Source organism: Boleophthalmus pectinirostris, unplaced genomic scaffold (assembly GCF_026225935.1).
Source record: "Boleophthalmus pectinirostris isolate CB_2022bp ecotype Guang Dong unplaced genomic scaffold, ASM2622593v1 HiC_scaffold_12, whole genome shotgun sequence".
Lineage (NCBI taxonomy): Eukaryota > Metazoa > Chordata > Actinopteri > Gobiiformes > Gobiidae > Boleophthalmus > Boleophthalmus pectinirostris.
Window position 1 is genome coordinate 27398385 of NW_026571018.1, and position 23561 is coordinate 27421945.

The 23561-nt window shown below is 39.1% G+C and overlaps 2 protein-coding genes across 4 annotated transcripts in view; one reads left to right on the forward strand and one right to left on the reverse strand.

Moving 5' to 3' along the window:
* coro6 (coronin 6) overlaps positions 1-3172 on the forward strand; it is a 16399-nt gene extending 13227 nt beyond the window's left edge. Inside the window, exons 6-11 of the mRNA XM_055148668.1 lie at positions 105-224; positions 309-413; positions 507-652; positions 841-898; positions 977-1204; positions 1827-3172. Of these exons, the coding sequence (XP_055004643.1) occupies positions 105-224; positions 309-413; positions 507-652; positions 841-898; positions 977-1204; positions 1827-1949 (780 nt within the window). The 3' untranslated portion in view covers positions 1950-3172. The remainder of the gene's footprint in view (positions 1-104; positions 225-308; positions 414-506; positions 653-840; positions 899-976; positions 1205-1826) is intronic.
* Positions 3167-21089, reverse strand: LOC110158445 (von Willebrand factor A domain-containing protein 7-like). Of its 3 annotated transcripts, none has more exons than XM_055148667.1 (18): positions 20941-21089; positions 17013-17058; positions 16049-16141; positions 15274-15474; positions 13153-13425; positions 12938-13031; positions 12662-12796; positions 11417-11603; positions 10239-10414; positions 9519-9631; positions 9331-9447; positions 8843-9034; positions 8294-8426; positions 7889-8032; positions 6134-6226; positions 5769-6019; positions 4984-5274; positions 3167-4048 (listed from the first exon to the last, which is right to left on the reverse strand). In XM_055148667.1, the coding sequence occupies exons 4-18, from the start codon at positions 15457-15459 to the stop codon at positions 3650-3652; spliced, it is 2784 nt and encodes a 927-aa protein (XP_055004642.1). In that variant the 5' UTR covers positions 15460-15474; positions 16049-16141; positions 17013-17058; positions 20941-21089; the 3' UTR covers positions 3167-3649. The 3 variants fall into 3 exon arrangements, with proteins under 3 accessions (XP_055004642.1, XP_055004641.1, XP_055004640.1); XM_055148666.1 differs by having other exon boundaries at positions 15274-15477; positions 16049-16103; positions 20941-21088; XM_055148665.1 differs by having other exon boundaries at positions 15274-15477; positions 20941-21088.
* Positions 21090-23561: the final 2472 nt, after the last annotated feature.

Sequence of the window (23561 nt, forward strand, 5' to 3'; positions counted from 1 at the left end):
CTATGTGCCTATGTGTATGTATATTCTGACATTCCTTGCACTTAATATTATTAGCACATATAAAACGGAAGCATTTTATACTACTTTTGTTGGCTGATCTTTAGGAACGTCTTGCTCCACATGAAGGCATCAGGCCGATGAGAGCCATTTTTACCAAAGACGGAAACATCTTCACAACAGGCTTCACCCGCATGAGTCAGAGGGAGCTGGGCCTCTGGGACCCGGTGAGAGTTTAATGGGAGGATCCATCAAAATATTTACATAAAAAAATACTTAACTATAGTTTTCATTGTGTTTCCCATTTTCAGACAAACTTTGAGGAGCCTATTGCACTATTGGAGCTGGACACAAGTAATGGTGTGTTGTTACCCTACTATGACCCGGACGCAAACATGGTCTACCTCTGTGGAAAGGTACAAATCAATACTTAATAATATACATACAATAAACATGGCAAATAATATTATCAATGTATATTTATTATATTATGTATATATTGTGCTCAGGGAGACAGCAGTATCCGTTACTTTGAGATCACAGAGGAGCCTCCGTATGTGCACTACCTCAACACCTTTAGCAGTAAAGAGCCACAGAGGGGTATGGGCTTCATGCCCAAGAGGGGGGTTGACGTTACCAAGTGTGAGATCGCCAGGTACAACACTGTAAACTGTTATGTTGCTATAATGTCACAAAACAGTAATTGTACTGTGATCATACCTTGATGGAGACATTTTCAGTCTCTGTCCCATTAGGAAATTTATAAACTGTAAAATTTTATCTTGCCAAATTTGCTGAATCACAGCCTAATTTTACAAATCTTTATTCTAAATGCCGTTCCAGGTTATTCAAGCTTCTTGATAAGAAGTGCGAGCCCATCACAATGACAGTGCCTAGAAAAGTAAGACTCCACTCTCCGCTTCTGTGTTTCTACATTGTGCACACATTCATTGTCTTACCTGTGTTTGCCTTGGGATAGTCTGACCTCTTCCAGGACGACCTGTACCCAGACACAGCGGGCCCAGAGCCTGCCATGGAGCCTGAGGAGTGGCTGGACGGGCGTGATGAGGATCCCATCCTGGTGTCTTTAAGGGAGGGCTACATCCCACCCAAAAGTCGAGAGCTCAAGGTGTCCAAGAAGAACGTGCTGGACTCTAGACCCACCACCAGGCGCAGCATGTCCACCTGTGACACCAACAGCCTGCCGGTAACTCTTTGACCTTTGACCTATAATTTCAATGTGACCTCTGCATGACCTCACTTAAACTCTTGCTTCAGTTGTACACATTTTCCTAGCTATGATCACAGATTTGTGATTGAAAAGTGAATGAAATACCAATGTAGTGCAAATGTTGATTCTACTATCTCATAGTTGCTCTCATACTCAACAAATAACATAATGAATATTGTACATAAACAAGTGCTATCCTGCAGCCCAACATGGTCTAAATTAATGTTTTAAAAGCACCATGCTTTGTTTGACTTATTATATAGAATGTACACAAAAAGAGAATGGATAATTCACTCAGAAATTAAATATGTAAAAAAGGATGTGGATTTTTATTTTAGGCACATAAATATAAAAAGGCACATGATATGCATAAACATATGTTTACATGTCTCAAAACAAAAGCAACCAAAAAGGTGTGTGCTGAAGCTACTCATATGTTTATTTACTTTTCAGTGTCACAACTTTTTTGAACTGCTTTCACTTCTGTCATCTTTACTGTTCTGTATCACACTGTTCTTGACCTATTCCTTCTTCCTCTTGTTGTTTCCTCTTCCTCCTTTCCCTCGCTCTCCTCTCTTTCTTTCCTCTGATGGTCCAGCCTCAGTTGCTCGAGCGATTGCTGGAGGAGCTACAAAACCTGAAGGCCACGGTTTTGTCTCAGGAAAAGAGAATCTGTGATCTGGAGAATAAGCTCTCGCAGTATACCAACGGCACAGCTTAGTGTGCACAACTGCTGTGAAAAACTATTTGGACTCTCTAAATGTTTATATTTTGGAAGTTGAGTTTTAATGTTTTCTATCAACAAACCATATTTTGATATTAAAGATGACTCAAGTAAATATACAGATTTAAATGATTATTGCATGGCCCACTGTGCATCCGAACCAATAACTAGTGAACAAGACAAAGCAGTGTGGCTCTCACCTCACAACAAGGAGGTTTAAATCCAAAACTGGGGCCTTTCTGTGTGGAGTTTGTATGTTCTGCCTGTGTCTTCATTTTCCTCCATTAACCTGTAACATGCACCATAAGCATTTCCAACAGCTTGGAAGTTCTGTCCAAGCCAAGCATAACATTAGATGGGTTCCAGACACTGCAACCTGACTGGTAGCAACTGTGGCATAGGTTAGGCTAAAAAAAATTGCTTACAGAGACAAAATACACTATAAAGTGTCTTGTACCGGTATTCCTAAACCACTAGTACACAAATCTCTATACATATTCTTATCTTTCTATATAGTATGCCTAGGTTGCTTTAAAACAATCATTATGAAGTTGTATTTTGTTTTTACTTGGGTTATATAATAAATAATAAGTTTGTTGATGCAAAAATGTTGAAGCACAACAAATATGCAAAAATATGAGAACTCACAAAGAGAACAAATACTTTTCCTCAGCACTGTGATACATAGTTGGAACTGGTCTGAATTCAGATTATTGTAGACACATATCACCCTTGCATAGACAAGGAACTCCTGATCTTCTGCACTGAAAGGTAAAGTATGTCTAAGAATGCTAAAAGTGGAACATTTTAAGATCATTTTATGTCTATGATGTTTTATATTGAGCATTTGTATCATCTTAATGTGCCTTTGATGCTGTGGGAATTGATCACATTTACAGTGTATTTATGAGCAAGTGAAGAGTGGGATGTGAGAGGAAAGAGGTGTCGCACATTTGAAGGATTTGTGTATGTTGGATTAAAGTCTACACTAACTTTTTATACATTTAAATAAAATGACAATGACAGAAAAATAGAAAAATGAAATTCCAAAAAGATTAACCATATTAAATAAAATATATGCTTTATTTCAGAAAGGAAGACCCAAGTTTTCAAAATGTAAATAGTTATGAAGGATTCAGGACAATTTTTAATCATGTCATTTGTTTTGTGTTCTGTACAATAGACACATTGACCACAATAAAGCAGTGTTTTTTAAACTCCTTTGCAATCTGATTATTGTATTTAGCAAATAACTCTTATGCTTTAGTTATATAAAAAAAATCTAATCTAAGAATACATTAAGTTTATTCTCATTCTGTAATTACTGTATTACAGTTTTTATATAAATTCATGTTATGGCATACATTTGTATCACAATTTATTTTTTTAGAAATATCCATTTTGGCACAACAATATACAAAAACAATAAGGCACACATACTTGTATTAGTAATGCTACGTTTTTTCTGTGTTTTTCAAACAGCAAGTGCAAAGGTTTGCAAAGTAAGAGTGCAGAGTAATACCAACAAACAATACATATTGTATTCCATCTTTATGAGAAAAAAAAGTTCAATTTAAAATTAATTTACAGTTAAAAAACATACTTTAATGGGACAATATTTCACAATGTATAAGGTATTTACTTATGTGGTTTTGTGCTCCGCTTTTTAAGGAATCAGCTTCATTTATTTTGGCTTTTTATTTTGTCACAGAAAAAAACAAAAGAATGAAGGTGGTGATAAAGAGTACAAAGGTTGTCGGAGTACTTTTGGTGGCCAAAGATGATGGAGAGGTTACAATGCTATTATAGGAAAAGGTACAAGTGTCAACATTCCCCACTCTGTCCACTACCAGTAACTGCATGGAGGGCGAGCAGCAGGAGGCACTGTAGGACACTTTGATGATGTTTGCATTTTGAGGGTCTGGACTCGTAGTGAGGGTCCCATTGCCCTCTTTCAGACTGACCCTCTCCACACCTGTCCCATCGGCGCCATCACTGACCTGTGCTGAGAATGACCACTGGTAAGAGCTGCAGTTTACAGAGCAGTTGGAGCTAATACTCAAGAGTTCACACACAGGAGCTGTGAAGTCTGTCACCTGGTGGAGCACAAGGACACAAACATGAGGCAAATTCTATTAGTGTTGCAGCAATAATTTACAATACAAGACTCATCAAAGGGGAACTTTTCTGGTAGAGGTGGTGTCATTTGGCCTGGTTGCTTCACATTCTTGTGGCGATAGATAAGTTCTAGACAAAGTGATAACATCTCCAGGGAGACGAGCAAATAGAATAAGGAAGATTACATCGTACTCCTTTGACATGTTATTATGGTCCTTATTCCTACAATTGTATTCAACTCATTAAAATAATATACAAACAAATCTTGTGTATGATTAACTGGTTGCTTTCAGACATGAGAATAAGGGGATGTCATTTTCAACATATTATAAAAATATCCACAATCCACAAAGGTTGGACCTAATCATTCCAGTCCTTCTTTTTGTAGGTCATCAGAATGTTTCAAGATATTCATCAAGGTGTGGAACAAAAACAATTGATTGGTTTCTGTCTGTTGTCATATTTTGAAACAAGTTTTCCTAGATATTTTCATGTAGCATGTAATTTTCCATCTTACAAAGGACTGTATTGTTTTTGTCATTCAACAACAGAAGTCTAAACCTACTGCAGTTGAGCTTAATAAAATAATATTCTACAGCACAGTTAACAGCAGTCTACGTTTACGCATTATGCACATAGCATTGATCAATTTTTTTACCTCTAGAATGCAGCGACTAACTTAATGTAAAATACATAAATTGCTAAGATTTTAGATTTTTACAAATGGTATTACAATTTTATTACAGTAGCTGTGGTATTAAACAAGCAGGGGCTTTGTGTTATGCAGATTTAACACAGATGAACTACGGATCTGCATTGTGCATTAAAAAACATAATGCATGGCTCCTAAATGTGCTTACATAATAAACCTTCTCATAGTGAATATCATTTCAGCGGATTATTGGTATCTTACTGTGTTGAAGACAGAGAAGCGCAGCACCACATAGTTATCGTCGCCTTTGGGGGTCTCGGCCTCTATGGTCAGCGTCACGTCACTGCCGGACGGGGTGTTGAGAGGAGCGGAGAGCGTCACTGTCCCATTTGTGCTGTTTCCACTCTCTATCACTAAAGTGCTCGGGTAAGTTGATGTAAAGCCCCGATTATTGGTAGCTCTGATGGTGATGTTGACCCCAACTTCACTAGTTGATATTGTAAAAGGCACAACAAAGGGGGTCCCTGGGGTCAAAAGGTCATTTGGAGTGGCCTAAAATAATGAAGCAAATGAAACAATAAATAATCTTTCCAAGTACCATTTTACAGACACAGAATATGAAAAAAATCTTTCAATATTCTTTATTATCCTGATAACAAAAATCTGCTTTTTTCAGTCCATCAGAAACATGCTTAAATGTGCCAGTAAATGATTTTGTTGAGGGTCAAATACAATATATCTCATATGATGCTATACGAATGGACTGCAGCCACAAAAGTGCAGAAGTATACTTGTATGTCCTTTTTAAGGGAGTAAATAGTCTCTTGTAAATTGTTATCAGTTTTGCATATAAATGATATATTCAACATGCTAATTTTGAATAGCTTGTTAAGCTGATGCTATGTCACCCACCTCTATGATGAACCATGTCTAGATCAAATCTTATATATGAAGCTGGAACAGGTATCGTAAGTCTACCCAAGGCTAAAAAAACTGTTAGTACAACCTGCACCTCAGATTGAGAACCACTATAATAAAATACCTACCGTAATGGTGAGATTGGAGGATGTGAAGCTGGTTGGTGACTGGCGTTGAAAAACAGAGGGGCCGTCTTTCCCTTTGACCTGCACTACAAACTGTCCTGATGGGATTGTGGCAAACCTGACGAGGAATGTCCCCTCTACAGCCTGTACCACTCCAGGGATTATGTTTGACCCCTGTGCCTCCACTAATACCACCTCTGTCACTGTCGCAGAGTCACTTCCAGTTAGGGTCACCACAAGGTAGCCCTCAACACCTAAACACAGTAAAATTACAATATATAAATAGGTCTGAACCAAAACATAATTTTGCTAGGCAATGTCTAGAATGGAACAGGATTATTAAAGCAAAAACATTTAGTTGTACATACCAGCTTTTGGGCGTGTCTCAAGGGTGTCATATCCACCAAAAAGTCCTTGGGAAGCTTGCACAAAGTCAACCAGGATGTCAATTGGGCTTTTACCTGACAGTATAAAGTTAGTTAGACAGATTAGTTATGGACTTTTTTCTTTCAACAAAATCTGTCAATTACCTGGGAACTCGCCAGTGGAACATTTTGTACTGTGCTATGAGCAGTTGTTCCGTTTCATTAAACACAATAAACAACATTCATGGGTTTCAGTTCTTTATAGACGCTAACTACTAGTACATTTGACCAGTGGCGGCTGGTCAAAGTGCAGGTTGTAGCTCAGGGTGAACAAAAATCAAGTGATTGGTCTTCATAAAAGTTTATCACACACCTGACCTATTGTGATTCAGCCTCTTGGCTCACTCCCACCTATAGCAGCAACTGAGGGCATGTTACTACTGTAGGCCAATGACTTTAAATGAAAGTGCATCTGAGGAACAGTTTTTCGGATGTAATCTGTCTTCCCTTCAGCGGGACCCTTCTGCCATGCAAGAAAAAGAAGCATTAAGTGTGTGCATATGGCTGCGGTGTATATCATATGACTCTTATTTTGATTCACACACTGGCTAATCGTGGCTACTTACTTTCACCTAAACTTCCACACAGGAGAGCGCGAGAAGAGACACCGCTCATCAGACCCAGAGTAGCAGACACACAGATGCAGAACCACTCGCGGGGCTGGAGCACATGCTTGCTGCTCTATCAGCCTTTATCAGGGCTACCTGGTCTACCTGGTGCCCTAATCCTAATATGGACTAGCCGTAACTTTCAGATTTAAGTGGGAAGTAGGATTAAGGCTAGTTTTATGACCAGCTGGTGCACTTGGTTCCTGGACCTCGCATCACAGACTTGATTGGACTGGGACTTGGACCAGGTTCATCTCTTTAGATAATATACTTTTGGAGACAGAGCCAATGGGACAGCAGATAGAGGATACACTCTGCTTCAGTCCTCTGGAAATCTGGGGATGGAGCCTAACAGAGCCTATATGAGTTTGTGAATGAGATGGAGCTGTGTTCTGCCGTGTGAGTCATAGGAGTGGCGCTGATGCTATGTGTTCGTGTTGTGACTGTAGCCTCTTACTGTACTTTTGCTAACGTTGGGGCTGGTTATGAGGGGTGGATCAGTTTGTGTTGTTGGTGCTGATTGTTGGGACTGGTTGTGAGTGGTGTGTCAGGTTATGTCATTGAGAATAGCTGTGAGCGGTGGATCAAGTTGTGCTGCTGCGTAAACATTGTGTTTGGGTGTGTGTTGTGTTCTAATTGTGATAACCAAACACTGTCAGCGTAGGACAGGTGGCTGATGAAATATAAGACAAATTATTTATATTCATTCAAGATGTGGTTCAGCCAATAGTGACCAAAATGACTGTCTGTTTCTGGCATTTGATATAATACTATATAGCCTATATATAATACATATATTTATAATATATATTTATAATTTTGGTCTAGGCGCCCTCCCCCAAAAAAATATACCACCAGCCGCCACTACTTTTGACCAATTATATTCCGATAAGAATGCAGGGGATATACAACTCTATAGGAGATCTATTGTTTTTAAAGAAATATCCAAATTACTATCCACAAATTCTACCATACAAGTCTAACCTGTCCTCCAGCTTTTAAACTGCAACTGAATGCAACCTTTTATAATAAATATACAACACCCCATGGTTAGCAGGTTTTGATATCATATGAAATTTTGAGTGCTGACCTATGACCTTCAGGGTGTAGGGGTTAGTTGAGGAAAGTTTGAGTTTCCATTCTCCTGTCTGCACTGTGAGCCTCAGCGTCTGGAAGTTTCCCACTGACTCTGAGGAAGTGACCAGGGACCCGGATGTGCCGATCTGGTTGAGGCCTAGAAATTTTAAGTATAAACAAAAAACACATGTGATAAGACTAGGTCAGATTTTAAAAACATGAATATCTCATTTAAATATTTGAATTAGGTTTTTTGGCATTTTACTTTTGCATTTGAAATAGATTTCTGGAATTCTACAAATGTTTTATACTGGACTAAAATTGTTAATGACAAATAAACAAATTGCAATTCTGTTAAAAATCCCATATGACACTTTGGATTATAGTAATTGAACACTAACTGAGGTGTGCTACTCACCTGACGGGCTTGTTAAAGTGTAGCTGATGCTGCTGCCTGTGGTGTAAACTATAACATTGGTCATGGTTTCATCCACAGTGAAAAGGAAGGTCTCTGTGACTCCAGGGCTACGGGCTGTTTGTAGGAGAGTCACCTGAAACAGACGAACTGATGAAAACAGGAAGATTTTGTAGTCACAAAGACTATAACAGTTTTCAAATGATTCCACAGAGACAACAAACAACAAAAATTAATAAAAAGTACTATTAATTAATTTAATCTTGCTAGTCCTATATAACTGGTCCAATTAAATAAAAACAAGACTAGAAATATAAAAAGTCAATCTTTTTATTATTTGGTCCCAATTATTTTGAGATTTCTAAGGTTGTGCCATCTATTTTATGCAAAAAATATATTCACTAAATTGATAATAGTTTAATAATAGGTTATTTTACATTAAATAGTGAGAACAAAGACGCATTTTTGTCCATAAAGGTGTTTAAACAAAGATTTCCTGCTTATTCAGATACATCCCAAAGTAAATTATTTTTATTTCTTTTTTTCTCTCACCACAGAGCTGATGGATGCCTCAGTGATGATGCTGGAGGCTGTTGAGAGGTCACTTTTGGAGACCTCTATGGCCAGCCCTCCTGAGGCCTGGGCCAAATCTTTGTACAACTGTGAGTCCATGGGTGCGAGCCGAGGGATGGGGCTGCGCCTGCGCCGATTGGTGGAGATGGAGTCTGTGATCAGGAAGTTCACCTAAACACCAATAATAATAAAAATAACATGATGAACAAAAACAAAGTCTTTGTTAAGAAGCACTGATCTGCACAAAAATGGCATGTGTTACAAAATGGTACTATACAAAATATGAAATGTATTGTGTATAATAATAGTGTAATTCTGTACGTATCATGTTAATAGTTTTTCATTTAAATAGTTTTAAATTAATACATTTTGAATAAATAATCTACATTATGCTTGTAATCAGCATAAAATAACCATACTTTACAAATAAAAAAAAAACAGCCTCATTAAACAACCTACCAACCTACCACAGTCTGGGTCCTCTCTATAAGTGCAATCACAGTGCTTTTTAAGTAAGTGTCTTTGGCTCCAGCGTCAGTGAAAAGGAATATTTCTGAGTTAAAGGGGGCTGTGGTTAAAGCCAGCTGCACAGAGAAAATAAGGATAAATTCAATATTATTTCAGTTAAATTCCAAGAATTTTGTTACCACGGCACCTGTAGTCCTGACAAACTCAGCTCTGGCTCATCTCCCCCTCCACTTGGCGACAAATCATTGATCACGCGCTTGAAAACTTGGGGATCAGTAGTTTTTGTCAGAGGTCCCACATCTAAAATGAAACCACAATATCAACAACCACATACTAACATAATGCATACAACAGATGGCACTAATCTTCAGTGTCAATGCATCTAACAGACGTGCATCAAGTTCAAATGTGAAAATAAGTGAACAATTAATAAGAGCTTTGAATCATGATTAAACTGTATTAAGTGATTAGGAAAAGCAGTTAAACCAGTACAACAGGGAGTCTGTTCCTTATGCTGATTAATGCTTTGCTTTCATAAGGTTGATAATCTTGTATTTAGAGCATGACTTATACATCAGTATATCGTATCGAATACATGCTCTAAGATTAGTTTGAAATAGATTTGTTAGGTTTTCAATCCAGATGTTTCTCTGACCATAACTCACTACATTCCCAACAATGCATTTTAGTAGGTTATAATATATGAATCATTATGCTTTTTCAATACAAAATTAATCTGAGCTGGAATAATGTCCATGCTTACTTTGTATTTGGAGTGCGCCACCTAGCAGGTTAGCTATGTCCATTTATATATACAGTGTATGGTTGCAGGGTTCAAGAGCAGGTAAATAGAAATATTTGTATTGACTTGCTGATGATTATTATATCATATATAACATTTGTGTACCTGGGTCACTGAATGGCACGAGGATGTACACTGAGGGCTCATTGTCCGTGCCCACTTCAGTGTTGATGATAGTGTTAGTAACCACCTTCACTGCCTCAATGTCATCACTCATACTTTTGGTTATGTCAATCACAAAACACAGAGCTTTACTGGACCCTTTGGAGATGCCCATCAACCTGAAACATGCAAAAGTACAGGTACACAAGACCTATTATGATTTTGTCTGCTACATAGTTATAATCAATGTCATGATTCATGTAATATAATAATTTATATTAAAATTGCAAGACTGATCTAAAACAAGTTAATAAAAGAAACAATTTCATTAACTTCTGCATTTGAAAACTATGGTGCCCAATGGGAGCAGACTTTGCCATAAACATCATTACAACAAACATTTGGCATCTCTGATGGATAGTTGCAGATCACCCTGGTGAGCAGCAGATTTCTTTCACTTGTACCAAAATGACTATCTGAAACAAATCCTACTTGTATCACTGGTTAAGAAAATACAATTAGAGAACAAAGTAAGTCCAGAAAATGGGCATATACCAGAAAGAGTGAAAATGCAAAGTGTTCTGCAACATGGCTTCTTGAAAAGAACTAATTGCTCAAACATACAACATACGACTTTGAGTGTAAATGGTGAGAGAAAACAACTATAATAGGGTTAGAGCTCTAAAAAGTAAATTTGACATAATAATTTTTGTGTTAAGTCTTTCTTTGGCTGGAATATTCCACAGTGTTATCTATTTTACATTTATTCAATTACTGATGCTTACCACCTGCTTGTCTCGGTAATCCCCACTAGAATGTGAATTGAATAGAATTGCACAATAGTTATGATTAGACAAACAAAAATAGATGACAACAGCATTTAATGTGTCAGAAAAATTTGTTAATTGCTCATAAATTGTCCCTTCATTTTGAATGGAATTTTCAGTGTTGATGACGTAGGTAGAGGTTTTATAACTCTATTACTACTTCCTGTTTTTGTACTTTTCTTCTCAACTTTTTTTTTCACAAACTGCTAATTGACTGAAGCTATGATAAATGTCTATGACCGGGACATCTCACCAAAACAAGTAATAAACAGAAAACACAAAAACCTGCACTCAAAAGGGTTAACATTAGGATCAGTCTCTGAGAAATAAATGTGTGTGTGTTTGAAGTATTACTGAAGAAATTCTTTGTCCCCTGCGGCCCCTCTGATGTCCTCGAGCAGTTGGCTGGTTGCAGCAATGGCCAGGTTAGCTGCCTGAGTGTGGAGGTGACCATGACTGGACCCAAATGTGTCTTTGTTAATTCCACCTTTTGGCTCAATCTTACTGGTTTGATCCACACTTCCTCCATGACTGCATTTACCTAAAACATATGACTACAAATTAAATTCTATTTTTATCAGGCCTGAACTGCTGCCAAACATGTCACATGATGTTACTAAATTGTAAATTCTGTTTAAATTCTCTTCTACCACAGTGTCTTTGCTGCAGTAACACTTCTATACTAACAGACTGCATTTGTTTAAAAAAAAGAGAGAGAGAGAGAAAGAAAACATTATTTTACCAAACATTTTAAAGCATATATAATTTTTGAGTGACATTAGAAAACACTAGAGCCTATACTGTCTGTTTGCCTGTCAGACAGTTCTGTGTTTGCACTATCAACAGCTGACACGGGGTAATAATAACTCATATGAGCGATGTGTGTCTGTCAGAGAGTGAAAAATGTATCCAAAAAAGACCTGAAACTGTAGCCCTCAGTTAAGAAGTAGGCCAAACGTTTTACATTGCATGTAGACACAGTGGAAATAAAAAATGCTCCCTGTCTCTGGATTAAATGCCAACACCCACAGGTCAGATTACATTTTTGCATTGCTGCAACCAGGAAATGCATGCAAAACAAGAGTTGGCAAGCAACATTTTAGATTCAAGGTACTATAGACTTATTTGCTATTGCCCCAGTAATCCAAAGATCAAGGATACATGCTTAGTATAACCTTGTATAACCCCATTTATGGTCATTGCTGTGCAAACGTCTGTTTCTATGTTTCAAATGGACATTCAGATCTGTTTGGCCCTATTGTGTTTTTGTCTTCTCCTCCCTGAGAGCCTCTTGTTCAAGCCCCATCCAAGTAAACAAAATTACAACAGTAATTTAGATTGAATTTTGAAGCAGCTGAATGGAAAAATAAACAGCATATAATCTTGGGCAGTTTAAAGAAAAGCTACACATAAAATATATGATTAGTTTGTAATTAAATGTAAAACACAATCCTCAGTATTTTTACAAACTATCATTAAATATGTAAAAAGCATTTCCCTTTTCACAACAAAAGCAGAATCCACTTCTCCCACATTACAGTAATATCTATTCATACATATGTGTAAGAATAATTTATACTACTTGAACAAGGCACTGACCTGGTGGTTTTGTTGAGACTATGGGTACGACACCAAAGTATCCAGATGTAAGAACTTTCTCTTCAATGATGTCCTCCAAAATGTTGTTCTTACAATCATCCCCATTACAGTTACGGCAGGTCGCTCTGGTAGGTGCTAAATAGAAAACACAAAACATTTTAAGTATTTTGATAGAGATCTGTCTTAGTTAAATATTGTCAAGAGAGTACGAGTGGATTTAAATGAACAGTATTTGTTTGAGCTGAGTAAATTTTTAATGAAGCTTTCTCATCTTACCTGCAATGTTTCCGATGCTGGTGTCTAACCTGATCAGATTCGCATTGGGGGCCGTGTTTCCTATTTCCACCCAGTTACTGTGACTGTAGAAGTCCTGGGTTCAAAAACATTTTGGTAAACATTATATAACAGCTCTTTATCATGTTGTTCTTAACTATAAAGTATAAAGTTTCTCTCTCTCTCTCTGTCTCTCTAATGTAACAATTACAACTTACCTGCAGTGGATGTAACATCTCTCCAAGCTTTTGTCTGGCTGCGTCATAGTTTTCCTGTTTGATGCTGGCTTTGACTGACTGTAACAACTCAGTGATGATCGCTCTTCCTCCAGTAAAACTCTCATCATCAAAGTGAAAGCTGGCATTCAGGGCATGTTGGATGTCTACCCGCACATTTCTGTAGGTGATCAGATAAACAGCCTGACGGAAAGACTTGGAGGACTGGGTAGATTTGCAGGCCAAAGCTACAGTCTCAAACGTGTAGGGCTCCGACTGGGGAAGATATTATTAGATTAAAGGATCTGATGTAAAAAGACGTGAATGATACAACTTAATCAAGCAGAAAATGAAAACAAATAGTTATGGTTAAGCGTGTATGTGTGTAAAAGTGTGTATGTATGAATAAGAGTGTAAGGTTTCAGCATCAGTAAATACAAATTACTAATTGTGTAGAGACTCTTAACAGTGTATTGGAGCTATGGAACTATGGAAATAATAACAGTACATATGCCTGTCTGTATAATTACAAGTATAAGTGGGAAGAGGAAGAGGTGGGGGGACCTTGTTATGTTTGTTAATAAGTTCTTCAAATTGGTGTTTAAGTCTCCCATTTATTCATGTGCCCAAAAACCCTTACCTTAAATGACAGTGTTTTCAATGTGCAGCTGTGCATGCATGCCTAGCTTTGTGAGGTGCATTAAAAGACAGTGTAGTGCATTAAAATAAGAGAGATTTGAGCGCATGAGAAGTGGGATATGTCCTTGTTTTGCCAAATTTGATATTGATTTTTAATTTTATTTTATTTTTTATGATTTATGATTGTTTTTATTTGTTGATTGACCGGCTTGCTTTTATCTTATATATGTTTTTGTAATTCATTCATTTATTTATTTGCAGTTTACTAGGTGTATTAATATGCCTCATCCCATCCCCATCAGCTCCCTAAAAGCAACAAACCCCATGGAATTATATGTTTTATGTATGTGAGATAATGTCATTTCTAGGGAGAAGGGGACAAAAAAAAAAAAGAGTTTATGTTTAGGTAGTTTGTAGAAAAAACATGATTGGAGTCCGGACAGAGAGGGTTCTCATCAGTGATTGATTACTGGTATTTTGGAGAGATTCTGTTGAGATATGATCCATGAGTAGATTTTCTCAATGTGAAACGTTTATGTGTTTTCTGTTTTTCCAGTTCATTCAAGGAAAGTCTTCTTGGCGATGACCAGAGTCACAAGAAGTTATTTTGTCTTTGGGACCAGGTATGTTGAGTTGAGAAATGTCGCCGAGTAAGCAGAGGGAGGGGCATAATGGTATGTCACTGCCCATGAATGCGGACAGAGATGTTAGAACCTTTTTCCACTACAGTTGGGTGGGTGTGCAGTGCTTCAGGGCATGAATGCAAGTGTCGGATGTATTCTCAGTTAGTACATGTGTTTACTGAGAATCCCATTTTAAACAACCTGTGACCAGTGTAGTGGGTTCAGTGTAGGCTCTTGTACTGAATTAGTTGGATGTTCTGGTTGCTGGTCATGGAATAGATATTCTGGATAACCTGAGTCCAGAAGCTGGCATTGGGACTGACTGATAAGTCTTGCTCCCATTTGTATGATGGGATTGAGAGTGAAATGAATCTGTACATTTTGGAGAGAAGTTTTTTAGTTGAGGTAATATTAATTCATTCTGATACCACTGGAGGAAGTTGCAAATTGATAGGAATACTTTTTTAGGCAAAATTGATTGCTGACTTAACTTAGAGGTATTCTAGAAACTGTTTGCTCCAAATGCCATAGAATTGTAAATGAAACGAGTTTACTGATGTTAAAAATGTGGTGTCTTTTTCTGTCCATGTGTAGAAATGTATAGTCTTTATATTGCTGGTTGAGTCCAGCTTATTCCATAGTGGGGTGAAACCAGATAGTACCAAGTTAGAGTTAGTGAGTTTGTAAAATTTCAGAAAATGCAATGATAAAGAAACTAAAAACAGCATGGATAAAGGTGCAATAATGTGACTATATAAAGAGGAAGAGATATGATTAAAGTAGGCCTATTGTATAAGCTACTATAAGGAAAATACAGCCATGTCCCACATTAAACAAAAGAAATAGCAGAGTTTAAACTTACAGGAAATGTAAAGTCTGTTCCTTCAGTTTGAGCCACAAAGCGGCAGGCTTGCAGTGTGGCATTTAGAATGGCCATCGATGTGATCTCCAGATGGTTGAGGGAATCCCCAGGCAGGATTGCAAAACTCTCAGCTCCAGGATTCAAGAGCAGAACCAGAGAAAATACTGCATACAGCAATACAGCCATCCTCCTCTCTCTATTCTTCTGTGCAACAGACACAAAATTCAGTAATAGGTTGGTGTCACATGATATCACTTTCATAGCATTATAAACATTATTATATTGAGGTGAAGAACAAGTCAGTATTCTGTGGTAGACTTTGCACTTTCACTTTCGAAAATACAATGCAAGTTAAATTATTAATTAAAACTGTGGTATAATGCAGAAAAATGTTTTGAATTACCACATGATTTTTTTTTTTTTAAATCCATCTCAGTCTCTAATCAAAAAGTGCTTAAGTGCAAAATGTATGGATTTTCTGTTAATCCCCCCAAAAAGTGAAACTCCAACAGTCTTACTGTTTAGACCCCTGCCCTCCATCTAAAATCATGACATTCAGTTAAAAAATATCATCAATACAACCTATTTACACTGGCATAGGTGCAATGATTGTAGCGTTTGAAGTGTGGCAGAGTATAAATAAAAGCAATGAAAATAGTTATCAGTCACTGCATTTAAACAACCAAGTATTCTAATACAGTAAAATGTATTTCATTACATTAACAGTCATAAATATTTAAGTTGGGTACATATGATCTTTAAATGTGCACTGTACCTGGTGTCTTGTAGAGGTCCAGCATCGCTATTGTGTCAACAGCTGTGTGTGTGCGCTATACAAAAGGGTGGAGCCACGTTGGACTTGTTTTACCTGTTATTAGGATTATTACACAGATGATGCAGTGATACAGACATACATGGCTACATTTCAATATGCGTGTTATGGAGGTCAAACCACAAACCAGTCAGTTATGGGCATGGGCCGGTCTACTTAAAATCGAGAATAAAGGTCATTAAAAATACAATACACAGTGTTTGTCCTGTGAAAATAAAAGGCTATTACATTCTATTGATTCTCCAAATGTAATATTGACTTTATGTGAGATGTTTTCCTCCTGTGTCCTCTCTCTGCAAATATATGTATAATATAGACAAGAACTTCATACAGACACTGAACAGGCGATGGACTTTCCTATAAAACCTCTACTCAATCAAAGCACTGCCCCTCCTTACTCATTCCTACAGCATAAGTCAGTTAGCTGTGTTGTTAGATGACATCTTAGGCTAAAGAGACAGAAAATTATTATTTGTCTCAGTGAGTAAAAGCCATCAGGGACCAAAGTGCTAAGTGGTTAAAACATTCTTTTCATAGCTTCCTAAACAGGCAATTGTCTTTGTATGAAGGCTCAAACCACATCTTTATTGCTGTTTCAGATGACTTCACATCATTCTGTTGGCCAATATTTAACCTCTTACATCAGACAGGCCTTTTTTTTTATTGGTTATGGATTATTATTATTATTATTATTATTATTATTATTATTATTATTATTATTATTATTATTATTATTATTATTATTATTAATGATAATAAGTCTATGTTTTTATTTGTAGATTAGCAACCCAAACTGATCTTAATGGCTATTTTATTTATTTTAGGGAGCCCTTTGAGATGCATCATTTCTTTTTGAACATGGATCCTTTTATTTTGTAAGGTAAGAAACATTAACTTACAACCTTACCTTTCCACAGCACAAAAGTCCGAATGGTCAAAAGTCAGTGAGACCCCTGAAAAGAATAGGCATAGACTTTGCAGATGAAAAGTGAACATATTAGCACGGCTGCAGAATCATGTGAATTACGTTTTTCACCATGACGGATATTACTTTCAGGTTGAGTAAGCCTAATGTATATCACAAGGGGGAGCCAGAACAGCACATTTACGCTGGAGGAGGACTCAGGTATCAGGAAGTGTAATTAGGCCCGAGCGCCAGAGGCTGGCGAAGGGCCTATTAGTATCGCAAAGCGATGCTCCAAGTGGCAGAAAAATGGAATGGCGCGACGTGACTCGCCCGTAGTGACCAGGGACCCTCACCATCACGTAGCAATGCGCCTGAGGTTTCCGAAAATGTATAGTTTGTCGGCCCAAAAAAAAAGCGGAACATTGTTCTCGCATCAGAATATTATTCTTTCTTTCTTTCTATCTTCTTTCTTATTATTATTTTTCTCTTAACCAACTCACCCATTTTTCACCCACTAAACAATAATAAAAAGTCCTGGAAATTTTGCCATCTGGTAAAACTCTCGCTTCTCTAACTTTTGGCTATTTTCATTTTCCAAACATAAATAAAATGGCTCGTCAGCGCCCCCAAACGACTCAAAAATGCATTAGGGAATACGAATGACACACAAAAAAAATTCACGTACAATCATGAAATTTGACACAGAAGTCGATCATGTCAAGACAAGGAAAAAATATTATTACGCCAACACCGTGCGCTCCACTAGGGGGCAGTAATATTGGCTGAAAGTTTGCTAAGCTTTTACGAACTCCTCCGAGGGCGTTCACCCGAACGAGCTCAAATTTGGTCCACATCATCTCAAGACGTGGAACATCAAAACTTATCCAAATTTTTCACACACGTCTTACTGAGCAGTGAAGCAACAAAAAATGCACACAATTTTGTAGATTTACAAATTGCTCCCATTTGCTCAAACGAACTCCAATTTCAATTAAATTTGAAACAGTTGCCCTGAAGCTACTTAACGTGAAAATTATTCATTTGGCGCATTAGCGCCCCCTACAGATTGAAACAAAATTTAATATGGAAGAAAATCATTTGTTCCCAAATAGTTGTTCAAAAATTTCTGAAATTTTGCACAAAATTCCATTTTGGCATCCTGATCCAAAAGTCAATGACACCAATGTCATATTTTTTATGGTGTTGCCATAGCGATGACATAAACTCTCCATTGGTAAAATCTACAAATTCTGGCACAAAACGTTGGGCCGATTTCACTCAAATTTGAATCGTTGATTGACACTCCAACCCTGAACAGATTTACATAAGAAAATCTCCAATGGGCACACTAGCGCCCCCTAGGGAAATTGCATGGTAGTGCAAACATTTACTTCGTTGTAGACATATAGAATTTGGTACACAGATTCATGACATGGTCTTGATAAAAAAAGTCAATGACGACCCCATGTCATTTCCCATCGTGTTGCCATGGTGACAGGCTGAACATCTGCCCTCGCCAAAAGGACGCCCAACAAAAACTTTGGCGTAGCCAAACCAAATTTGGTACACAGATGCATCATGGGAATAGGAACAAAAAAGTATATTACGCGGTTGCTAGGCAACCAACAGGAAGTCAGCCATATTGGATTGATGGTGCGACCTGTCCTCGTACTTAAACGAACTCGTCCTTGGGCGTTTGACCCAGACAGAATCATTCTGTATCATCTAGACAACTGGGATATTAAAAGTTGTTAAAAGCTTTTTAAAAAGGTCAAACGGTGTTGCCGTGGCAACGATGCAAATTTCTGGTTCGTTTTTGGGCTCACCATCAAACTCCAACGCCTGATAATTTGCGTAAACTTTGGCCGATTTCACTCAAATTTTAATTGTGAGTTCACACCTCAACCCTGAACAGATTGATGTAAGTAAAGTGGGTGCAATAGCGCCCCCTAGCGATTTGCACAAACTTTGGCCGATTTCACTAAAATTTTAATCGTGGGTTCACACCCCAACCCTGAACAGACTGATGTAAGAGAATACAAAAATGGGTGCAATAGCGCCCCCTAGAAAAATTGTTTGTAAAAATAAGGTTTTATTTGTCACAGATATACAACATTTGGTATCCACATTTGTGACATGGTCTCGATTAAAAAACTCAATGATGCTCACACCCCATTTACATTGTGTTGCCATGGCAACAAGCCAAAATTGTATCCTTGCCAATGGGACGTCCTTACACAAATGCTGGCATAGCCAAACCAAATTTGGTATCCAGATGCATCATGGCAATAAGAACAAAAATGTATATTGTGACCATGCCCCTTTACAAACCGGAAGTCCGCCATCTTGGATTTATTTTTATTTATTTTTTTGCCAAATTTTGAAAATTGCAGAGTTAGATTAAGATTTTTAGGGCTAGGGTTGGGGCTATGGTTAGGATTATGATTAGGGTAAGGTTTAAGTTTAGGCTTAAACCTTAAGTTTAGAGTCAATGTGAGGCACGGCGTTTGCGGGGCGAGGTGTTTGCGGGGCGCGACGTAAGCACGCGCGAGGGCCGATCATTGCCGCTTTCGGCTATATTGAGATATTAGTCCTGGCCTTCAAGAACTGTTGTCTGGCCAGGTTAAATGGCTTCTGGCTGGTCAGAGTGCAATGTCAGAAATGCTGGTTGGCTGTTCGAATTCTGAGCATGCCTGTGTTGCAGTATTTTCAGGATGGCTTGATATCCAAATGCAGCAGGTTGGTGGGCAGTTGGATTGGATTCAAAACGCTTTTGATATGCAATGTCCAGTGTATTGGTGCCAATCAATACAAGAGAGTCAGAATGCTTGACATCTGGTACAACAAGAGCTAGGTGTCCACTTCAATTTCTGAGCCCAAGAATTCTGTTGGAAAAGTTAGATTCAGTTCAATATATCCAAGATACGGTACAGCCTCACCATTTGCTCCTTCGACCTCCAACAGATTATTAAGAGGTTTGATTTCATGATCGGTCAAATAGCTGTTATAGAAAGAGTGTGGTACAGTAGTCACTTGTGAACCGCTGTCAAGTAGGCAGTTGAACACAGTTCCATTTATCTGCACTTGTCCTGTGCTCTTTGTACCAATGAGTCCTCTTGGTAGCAAATGTGGAGGTGGTGCATTATCTTTGGGACGTTGAGTTATGTCAGCTCCTGGAAGTCCCTTTGCAGAAGCTGCCACTAGTTTGACGTGTTCTGTTTGGCTTCCCAGGCTTGTTGCCTCTGACGTAATTGCTTTTTCTTCTGGTCAACAAGACTTGGGTTAGGCTTATTGGAACAGGAGGATGAGACATGGCCATCTTCACCACACTTGAAACAGTACCAGGGTTTTGGCTTGGTTGAGGCTTGGGATGGAGTGTGGCTGCTATTCTTTGGCTTATTTGGTTTTGGCTCAGACTTTGAATCAGAAGACTTTCTTGACAAGAGAGCAGACATTTGACGTTGCAGTTGTTGGATCTGTTTCTTTAAGTCTCTCAGTTCTTCACTTGTACTTGAATTTGCGCTGGCATTGGCGCAGGAACAGGCACTCTGAGATTGAAGATTTACTCGTTGTTTTGCAGAACCAATATGTTTTTTCATCAATGATTCTTTGACTATTTGGCGATCTTCTTCGGTTCTCAATGACAACAACAACTCTGAAAACGTTGGGGGATTATCTTTCTTTTGTTCAAGTTGCAATTTGGTTATGACTGAATTGTCCCAACATCCATGACAGAATTGTTTGAGTAAGTGTTTGTCTTTATCTGATGCTTGAATACCTCCTATTGCGGCGTATGTAGCCCAATGCTTATCCCACACGCCGCGGCGGGCTAAGCCACGGGGTAAAACACTGTGGACGCGTAACTCGGAACAAATGCATATACACGGTACTTGTTTGTCATAGTAGGCATACGCGTTAGAGCACTTACTTTAAAGCTGCTGCCATCCGTAGCCATGCACCGATACCTTCTATATGCAAATCTTTCCTGTTAAAATACGGTCAACAGAAAGTTGCTCCCCGTGCTCACCCCGCCACCATGATCCAAGGCCTTACACTCAGCAGGTGAGCGCACGCATATATAGGCCACACCACACCCACCGTGCCACCCCCAGACACCGCAATATAGTGCACATTAGTCACGTGAGGAAACCAATAGAACACCCACGAATGGCTCCTACATACCGGCCCCTAATTATTAACTAGTAATAATTACCCACCACCAACTACTTGTAGGAGACAGAAGAGAAACCATACTAAACCACAAAAAGAAATAGAGTCCATAGCGGTCACTGTTCTTCCGCTTCCTGCAGAAGGCAAACTTTCGTGATTGGTCTGTACAAAATACTCGACTTAGTTTTAATCCTCACAGTGCGCACAAGTCAATTTTTATCTGGAACAGCATCTAAAACTCTTGCTGTAATCCACGAGCCACGTGGTGCCATCTCATCCACGAGTATGACAAGGTCACCAGGCGTAAAATTCCTCCCAACATGATTCCATTTTTGGCGCTCTTGAAGACTAGGAAGATACTCTCTTAACCAACGCTTCCAAAAAAGATCCGACATATACTGTACTTGCTTCCAACGGCGACGGGCATATACATCGGCCTTCTCAAACAGACCAGGTGGCAATGATGGCTGTGACTTGAGGAGTAATAGATGGTTGGGGGTTAACGCCTCCAAATCCTTAGGGTCCGTGGATGCCTTTGTTATAGGACGGCTGTTAACAATCGCCTCTGCTTCACAAAACACAGTCACCAACCCTTCCTCATCCAGGGTCTGAGTCTTCAAGATGGAATTCAGGACTTTACGAACTGAACGGACTAATCTCTCCCAAGGGCCTCCATGGTGCGACGCGGCAGGGGTATTGAAAACCCACTTCACACCCTTTTGCAACAAGGTGATATTAACAAGAGTGTGGTTTAGCTTTTCCAAGGCCTCCCTCAATTCACATTCAGCGCCCACAAAGTTGGTACCATTATCTGAACGGATTTCCAGGACCTGACCACGTCTGGCAATGAACCTTCGCAAACCATTGATAAAGGAGTCCGTGTCTAGCGAAGACAGAACTTCAAGGTGTATAGCACGTATCGCCAGGCAAGTGAAAATGAGGCCATACCTCTTGACCATAGCACGACCACGCTTTACATCAAATGGCCCAAAACAATCTAGACCAACATGACTGAATGGAGGCTCGTCTGGGGTGATTCTACTAGAAGGCAAGTCAGCCATTTTTTGATTTCCAGGTGTAGCAGACAAACGGCGACAGACAATACATTTAGCCAGGATCTTTCTAATGGCAGCACACGCACCTGGAATCCAATACCTTTGACGCAGGTGAGAAAGCATATGGTTACGTCCACTATGACCAGTTCCTTGATGGATGTGACGAAGAATAAGATTAGAGATGTGCAGGTCTTTAGCCAAGATAACTGGGTGTTTAGTCTCAGCTGGCAAAGCAGCTCTACTAAGCCTCCCTCCAACCCTCATTAAACCATTGTCCAAAATGGGATTCAGCCTGTAGAGGTGGCTCGTCCTTTTGACACATTCTCCTTTGTCCAGATAAGCGAACTCTTCGGGATAGTTTCGTCTCTGACAAAAGTGAACAATGGCTTTCTCAGCTGCAACCATATCTTCCACTGACAGCAAGTCCTTAGACATTTTACTTTTAATATTTTCCATCTGGATCTTCAGTTCCTTCTCCAGTTGCGCAGGACTCAAGTCTGACCCCACAAGAGTCTCTCTCAACTGCTGCCTATGCTGCACCAAGGACAACAGCAAGTTTCTGAACTTGAGGAACCAACCAACAGCCCGCTTCAATCCGAGCCAGGAGGAAAAGTGACAGATGAGCTTGTCTACTGGAGTTTCCTGCTTGACCTGCACAGCATTCGTCAACACAACCTTAATCTCCGGGTCTCCAACAAGAGACTCTGCCACAGCCTCTGGGTTTGTCGGCCATTCGATTTCCGATCCTGAAAGGAAGTCAGGACCACAAAGCCAAACACCAGCTCTCAGGAAAGACTCAACTTTGACACCTCTAGAAACCAAATCTGCCGGGTTGTCCACTGTGTTCACATACCTCCACTGGGACATGTCGGAAAACTGGAGGATTTCAGACACTCTGTTGGCTACGAAGATTTTAAACCTCGAGGTCTCATTCTTGATGTATTTCAAAACAGAAGTGCTGTCCGTCCAACACTGATTCTTTGAGCTCCATTTGCAGCTCCCTTTTCCACAGCTTGTCCATCCTGCTAGCCACCACCGCAGCTGTCAACTCCATATGGGGGATGGTAACAGGTTTGAGTGGAGCCAAACGTGCCTTGCCCATCACAAATGTGCAGTAAACTCTGCCACTGATGTCACGGAGTAACAGATAGGTCACGGTTCCAAAACCCTCCTCACTTGCGTCCGCAAAGTGGTGAAGCTGTGCAGAAGCAAGATCACCAAAGTTCATAGGTTTCAGGCACCTACTGACCTCCCAGTGTTCAAGGAGATGCAAATCTTCCAGCCAGGCCAACCAATCTCTAGCCACTGAAGGAGGCAGAGGATC